Below are 8,081 nucleotides of genomic sequence, written 5' to 3' on the forward strand. Positions count from 1 at the left end.
TATCACTGTGAGTCAACATGACTATATTACAGACAGAAGAAGAGATCAGAAGAAAGCAAAACTATGACAGAATGAGAGCTAAGACCTTCAAATGACAGGAATCAGCCCTCACCGTGTTCATACACAGTAGTGCGGTGTGTGTATCACAATATGAATATTATCACAGCATTCCTCAGTGCCTCCATCTCCACACAGGTCTGTGAGGAGCTTCCTGTAGAAGCTTGTCATTCCAGCTTAAGCACGTAAGACAAACACACAGTTTTAAGGTAAGGCCCATAAAAGTCGGTTTTATTTTATCCGCGGGAATGGGGCGAACACATTATATATTTATTGGCTCTCAAAGCCAGCAGTAACTCCTTCAAGACTGGCTGGAACCAAATTCATGAACAGTGCTGAGAGCCAGAGAAACAGAACTCCAGCCTTATTACACCAATGCATTCAGGGGATGGTACGTCCAGTGAAGCTATTTTGTGAATCTAGAGACCTGGCAACCACTCTGCAGGACTTGGCCCTGAGCTGATTAATCATCACTTTTAAAGGAAGAGAGCAAAAGCTTTTCATTTCAACAGAGAACATCGAACATGAAGAGACTTAAAAAAGTAACTGAAAACCGAATGTGTTCTGATTTGACATACAGCCAGCATGGAAATGCCAAACTGGAACAAATGGGTTTAGCCTGTGCATATGCTGATGATGAAATCTGCTGACCCATATCTATTTTTGTATTCTGAATAGAACAAAAATCTTTAGAAGAATGTGAGTGCCGTCCTTTTCATTTATACATTTTCATTAAACCAGGATCCAGCACCCACTCAAGCTGTTTTTTTTTTTGAGGAAGTAGAGCAGGTTTTTTTAAAAACTTTTAACAATATGTATTCTGAACAGCCAATGTGCATTTCTCACTATTTATACTTTATTGACAAAGAGGGGATCTGATTTTCTATTGTTTTATTAATTTACTCACGTGAAATGTACAATAAACTGGACTCAAAGCATCCAAACAAATCCAAGACTAAAATGACATAAATGAATACTAATTTATTAGTAGGACAAGAGTTTGGTTTTGCCTTAGCCACATACATGTAGATCAAAGACTGGACTCGTTTATACAGTTCACATGCGTGGCTTTTTAAAGCACAGATAATGCAATGTCTTTACCTGGAAAAAACACCTCCCCCCAAAACTTACGTGACCTTATTGCTGTCTCTGCTTGTTCTTGTTAGGCTGTGTGCGATGCATCATGGGAGAGGAAGTGCCATCAGATTGAGGGCCTTGCTTTTCCACAGCGGTGCTTTCCATAAGCGGACCCACTCATGCTTTTAGTGGAGCTCTCCCGGATGAATTATTAAACTGGACCTGACCACCCAGTACTTTGCGGGAGCTCGTTCTGTTTGTCACCCGGCTATACTGAATCCGCACTGAGGTAGCAGAGCTGTATCCCCTAAGCCTTGCGTTCTGAAAAGCATCTTTGTGACAGTTCTCCGTATAAAGCTCTATACAAAATAAATAGATTTGGTTTTTATTTAGATTCGTTCCCCTGGACGTGGCTCTGGGCCCCAGAAGGTGACCCCAAGGAACCCGGGCAGACGGGTCCTCACACCACAGTGCTGAGGGTGGAGGAGTGCTCCGACCTGCCCTGCCTGCTGGGCAGAGACTTGAGGTACTCCATGTGGCGTCGCGCGTCCTCCTGGTTGTGCCGGACGTAGTAGACCAGGTAGGAGATGACCATGGCGAACCACCCGAACATGGTCACCAGCATGGCCACGTCGGTGGTCTTCTTCACGGCCACACAGAGGTCCGCGCCGGCCGCCAGGAGGAAGGGCAGGCCCTGGACACCTGCCTCCTCAGGCTCGGAGGTCCGGCACACTACGCCGGCCAGCGAGGCGGGCTCCAGGTCCAGCAGGGTCATGGCGGTTTGCAGGTTGCAGTCGCAGTGCCAGGGGTTGTGGGTGAGGTTGGCCCGAGACCGCAGACCTTCAAAGGCCAGGGGGTTGAGGGCCATCAGCCTGTTGGAGGAGAGGTCCAGGAACTCCAGAGACTCAGCCAGGCCCCGGAAAGCCCCCGGCTCCAGCTGGGCCAGGTCGTTGTGGGAGAGGTCCAGCTCGCTGAGCAGGCTCAGCCCAAGGAAGGCGTCAGTAGGGATGGTGGTGAGGCGGTTGTAGTCCAGGTAGAGGTGACGGGTGTCGTTGGGGAGGTCCCGGGGCACTTCGGGAAGGTGCAAGCCGCTGCAGCGTACCGCCAGGCCTCCCTCGGGGCTCTCCGAGCAGTAGCAGCTCCTGGAGCAGTTGGCGGTCACGCGGTGGATGCAGAAGGTCATCAGGACCAGGCTGAGCAACAGCAAGCGCGTGGCCGCTGAGTGGTGCAGGAGCCAGTTGCCTGGCAGCGGCATTATGGTATACGGGCATTCCCCCTTGGAGGACCAAACTCCTGACCATCAGAGTGAGGGGCGAGGCATGGGTCAGGCTGTCTTCACCGGCCAGTCTAGATGACAACTGGAGAGGGGAGGACAACCGCCGATTGGTACAGTACAAATGACATCTTGAGACGTGCCCTGGTTTGCTTCAGGCTAACTGTCTTTTTGAATAATGTTAAAACCATCTAAAGACCCACATACCCTCTGTGAACACATTATTGCTGTCACATTCGCAGCTCTGTCCCATTTCAGTGCAGAGCTATAGCAAATTAAAATAAACCCAGTTTTGATTCAGCATGTCAGGGGATCTGCACTGAATACTTTGGTCACAGACACTCCAACAGAGAAAATAACAGTCATATTAAGACCATGGATATCTTTCTTGGTTTCTGTCTCAACACTCTCAGAAGAAAAGGTTCTAAAAGGCTCCTCTGTGTCTCCATAGAAAAACCTTATCTAGTTAGTGCAAGGGTTCTTTGTTGGGAAAAATGGTTCAGTCTGGGAGCTTCTACACTTTTCACACTGACATAATAAAAATAAGAAAGTATAAGAAAAATATACTTTTTTGTGGGCTTACTGTATTTTACTTATTTATTTTGCATGCAATCCCCTAAAAAGTAGTTAATCTCTTTCCACCAGGCTGTACAGCAGTTAATTAATTCCTGAACAGTACAGACAGAAAACATCCGACTATGGAGTTACTGATCCTCTTAACACTTTTGAAGTGTTATGATGTTGGCAACCTCGTCCAACACAAGGCGCAAACAAAAAACGTAGGTTGCTTTAAAACCTGACGACAGATACACTCCAAACCTCCATATGCCTCCTTTGTATTATAACAGGCAGCCATTCCAAATGGAAAAAAAGTTTGCATTTGTGAAAAATGAGGTCTGACAGGGGGAATCACTTGCGAGAATTGCAAGTGAAATCAATATCAAAGAAGCTCTTAGTATTGAACAATGGGGAACTGCCCCAGCTGAGCACGTTAGTAAGACTGATTATGATTCACCACTAATGGAAAGCCAGGGAGCAACATTTTATTAAAATTAGCTTATGGGATGGGGCAATCAAACCAAGACTCAACTGCCGTGACATTAAAACTTCCACATCAAGACAGGTTAAAGTCCACCATGAGGACGGGGTAGGTTCATCTGAAATGTTCACTCACACAGCACATGGAAAGGCTTGTGTGACTGGGGATTGAGATACAATTGAAGAGATGTGAGCCTATTAACATGTGTCAGGATGTTCTTGCTCCCAGGGGTGTCCATGACAGAAATGGCCTTCTTGGTGTTTATTCTTGGTAGGGGAAGGGAGGGGGTATGCAATAAAGACGTGCAGTTAAGGAAAGAGGGACAGAGAACGATGGGAAAGGAGTAGAGAGTCAAGAAGAGGAGGAGAAAAGGGAGTACTGCATTTCGATCGGACCACAGGCACTAGATCGCAACATAAAAGCCAGAATTTTATCTTCAGTAAAAAAAAAATCAGGTCATTTCAAGAGGTGAATAGGAAGCTATTGCACACAGTTTTCAGATTAACAAACATCATGACAACATAAATGATGATGACTACAAAAAAAGGAAGGGAGATTCAGGCCTGCATGTGCTTAGTGATGTTCAGTTTCCACTGTGACAAATCTGGCAATGATTAAATAAATAACAGCGATAAACTGTATGTTTCTTTTCACACGCACACACACACACACACACACTGGCATTTCTGGAATTATTTTACAACTGTCTCATGCCCCTTTCCTCTCTCCCTTCCATAAAAGCTGCTGTCTAGAATACACCGGAAAATTTACACCAGAGAAAATATCAGAGAATGCCATGAAACCCTGCTAGCTCCCTGACTAGCATGCTGTAACAGCTCACTGCTGATTCAAACAAAAACAATGTGGGGGTAAAAACAGCAGGGAAATACAGAATGCAATTTAATTATTTGTGATTTTTCAAACTCACTTGTCCCCACGGCAGAACAGAATCCTTTGATGTTCAGTGGGTGTGCTCCATGTTCCACATTTAGTTTCAAACAGGACCGAAGACTTGTATTGTTCATTTGAGCTCTCAGTTTATCTGAGATAACATTCAAGTTTGAAAACACCTGTCTCCAAAGATATGCAGACCCAGAAAACTGACATATTTTATCACAGGTAATGCTGTGTTTACAAATACCTTGGTCTTCCATAAGTTTATGAACATGAATAGAAAATTAAACCCATGGGCAATATCCTGCAATTCAGTGCACAAAGGGGAGGTGAAACCAACACACAATGATCTCCTGTATGTCAAGGGTTCTCATTCCTGATCCTGGAGGGCCTCAGGGTCTGACAGTTTTTGATTTCAGCTTAAAATCAGGCAAGTAGGCCCAAAAAAGCCTGCAAGTTAACTTTATAAGAAACTTCTTAAACAAATTCAGTGTTGAGTGACAATGCAAATCTGCAAACCCTGCAGGATCAGGGTTGACAACCCCTGATCTATATGCACACTGAAGGCCTTTAACTGACTTGCTAGCTAACCAGCCACAATAACAGCATCACATTTCTGAAGACACCTGATTATTGTTTAGCAAGTTAGCTATGTCATTTAATTGAGTTCTGTCTTTTAAATCCCACACAAGACTGATTTTGGTATGAGCCTGTACATTTTTTAAAAAGCCCTTGAGGAGTCATGGGTTACCAAACCTTCCCAGCTAGCACAAACATTACTGAAACTCTGAAGTAAGGTTGTGGTGAACATCAATGATTTACAATGTTGTGTACAGCATCCTTTTAACCCAATTCAGACCACAACTTCCCCAGCTATTATTACAGCACGATAACTCACACTTTCCCTGTTTTTAAAGTTCCAACAAACATGGCAAGAGCGTACACTCTTAACATTCCAAAAACGTAAAAAGTTTTTAAAAGGATTGTTTAAGCAGCTGGGCTACACACAAGATGGAGGACCAATGAGGCACAGAGACTTGAGTACTGGGAGACGGATGACATAGGGAGGTGCCACAGACACAGCAACAGCAGGGAAGTGGAGAGGCTGCTCATGGGGTACTTCACTCACTGTGGGGCCATTCCCCCCCAGGAGCATTACTGGCTAAAGACGGTCCTTCTCTGCCTCAATTCCTGTCCACTTTTCTGCCTTAAAGAGCCCTGGATTTCAATTCAGGCTGAGAAAAGACATTTGGTGTCTGCAAAGGCACTGCCAGAGTCTGTGTTGTTAAGCAGTGGGTGTGCCATTACCATCTGTAAATTTGATTGATTGATTGTAAACTCAAACTTCAGTGAGGGTTTCGTTCACACTAATACAGCAAACACAGCAGTGGTGAACGGCCTTTGGAGAGACAGAAATGAATTTATGCTTTCAATGACCTTTCAGCAAAATTCTAAATACCCACACCAGCAATACACCAAAACATCAATTAAGAACGAAAGCTCGTAATTATGAGATTTCATCATTGTGTCTATGCCCAAAACGTAGTGAGAAGCTAACAACCGCTGAATTCACCGAACTGTTTGGGTTGATAGGTGATAAAAGAAAACAATTCAACTTTAATCAGAAAAATTTCTACGTGTTGTTCATATAAATGCTTCCCCTAAGAATATTTTCAACAAAACCTGTATTGTGCTTTTACTGTGCAAACAACCACAGTTGTATAGCAGAGGATAACACAGAGGTTCCCGAGACAGCTCATGCAGTGGTTTGGAGAGTGCTAGGTTCACATGCATGCTGGGAGAATTTGTTTCCAGGTCCAATGCTCTTCAGCTCAGACTGACTCTGACGTGACGTTTGAAGCTACATGGAAGAGACAACTGAGACGTCCAAATCATTTGGCATAAGGGATCCAAAGGAGAGGGATTATATTATCTGTAGTTAATGTGATTATAAATGAGGTCCACAGGCCTCCCACTTAAGAAAGTATTGCTGCCATAGCAAAGCTTAGAACACTGTGCGCAGGTTAGGTATTTGCAAAGTTGGGGGGAGTACAGTCATGAAGCACTAACGGTTAAATCTTGGATACAGTGTGACTGTAGATCGATTTTTCTCCTCTCTTAGTCGGAGGTAGCTCCCTAGGCTGTAGAGCATGGGGCTTCTGTTACAGCAATCCTCTGTCCGCTTTGACTTATATTACTGCTTTTCAGGATTGTGAAAGTTGAGGATGGGTGGGGGGGGGGGAATCAATTGCTGTTTTCAATAGCGCATAAAAGCCAATATAGGAGCATATTTGATCATTAAAAAAAAAAGTTAAATATATATATATATTTTTTTTTTAATCCCCTGCTTAATGCTTGAAACACATTTTTTAAAATTCCCTGCTTAATGCTTGAACATTAGCCAAATATATTCATTAAAACACCTCTACCTCAAAATTATGCATGCAAAGGTCAAGCAGATCTTAAGTAGGATTAATATTAAACCTGCACAATTAAAACTAGACTATAGCCTACCTGCACGAACGCGGCTTTTCAAGGTCGATAAAGTAAATCATTCTAGGGAGTAATGGAATTACTGAAGATGTTTGACGTGTATATTCCCCATATAACAATAGGCTTATTGACGACTTGAAGTTCAGTTGACTTTGATTATTAATTTTTGTAGTTAGTCAATCCGACAAGCCGTGGGGCTGCCGGTTAAAAATTATAATTACCTTCGGTTTAATGTAATATTAAAGCCTCAATAAATTAAATACACTCTTAAGTAAAATGTTATCGTACACCAATCCCAACGTTTTTTTCCTCGAAAAATAAATAACAACAATAACTCTAATTTGGTAGTCATCAAATCTGTTAGAGACGGTCTTACACTTTTATTAATATCTGCTACACATTACACACAGTAAAGTGAAGTTTGTGCGTTCTTCCTTACCCAAAATGCACTGCAGCAGTGTAGTTGCCTTTCTCGAATGTCCACCCAATGCAATTAACTCCGTCTTCCAGTAAATCCTCATTAAAATAGTAGAAAAACGGATTTCGGGCAATATGTATAATATTAGGTGGAGCTGCAGACGATAAATTTCATTTCAGATGGGAAATCTCTCCATTTGCAGAAACGTATGTAGCCTACAGCAAGAGCGCGTTTTCAGCTTGATTCGGTGCCAGTAAGATCCCTTGGAAACACTCTTGCCAAATATATCTACAGCTCCTACGACCACATTAACTTGTCTCTCCGATTAACTCATCTAATGTAATATTTTCCCATAACAATTTCAGGAATGTAATGCAAGAATAAATGCAGGAGGTCAAAAGCACGTCTCGTCTATGATAAATAAAGTACGTTCCTCCCAATTCTGTTACGCGGGTCTTTGCATTTAGGACGGCTTCAACTTGCATTGTAATTTCAATGCCATTTACGTATTGGAGAAGAAAAACGAATTAAGAAAGCATTCTCCATACATCACCCAGTAAAAACGGCGATGAGAGATGGACCAAGGCGATATTTCCCGTAGCCTTGCGTTCTATCGCTGCTGCAGCAGCTCGGGGTAGGTACCGAGCGTGCTGTCTCAACTTTCAACCCTCAGATGATAATATCCCAACAACCCTGTAAGCGACGCAGTGGAACTGGTCGCTGTATCCTGTCCCTTGTTTCCATGAATATGGTATAATCGCTTTTCCTCTGTATCGGAATCCTCCACATAATACGATCATTCAAGTTGTGTCAAACAGCTTGACAACGAT

At 43.3% G+C, this 8,081-nt stretch overlaps 1 protein-coding gene across 1 annotated transcript; it reads right to left on the reverse strand.

Moving 5' to 3' along the window:
• Positions 1-931: 931 nt before the first annotated feature.
• On the reverse strand, positions 932-8,081 carry LOC135243824 (leucine-rich repeat-containing protein 3B-like). The gene is made up of 2 exons (XM_064315895.1): positions 7,273-8,081; positions 932-2,492 (listed from the first exon to the last, which is right to left on the reverse strand). Exon 2 carries the CDS (start codon positions 2,387-2,389, stop codon positions 1,595-1,597), a length of 795 nt encoding a protein of 264 aa, XP_064171965.1. The 5' UTR covers positions 2,390-2,492; positions 7,273-8,081; the 3' UTR covers positions 932-1,594.

The sequence above is a fragment of the Anguilla rostrata genome, chromosome 17, assembly GCF_018555375.3.
Source record: "Anguilla rostrata isolate EN2019 chromosome 17, ASM1855537v3, whole genome shotgun sequence".
NCBI classification, from domain to species: Eukaryota; Metazoa; Chordata; class Actinopteri; order Anguilliformes; family Anguillidae; genus Anguilla; species Anguilla rostrata.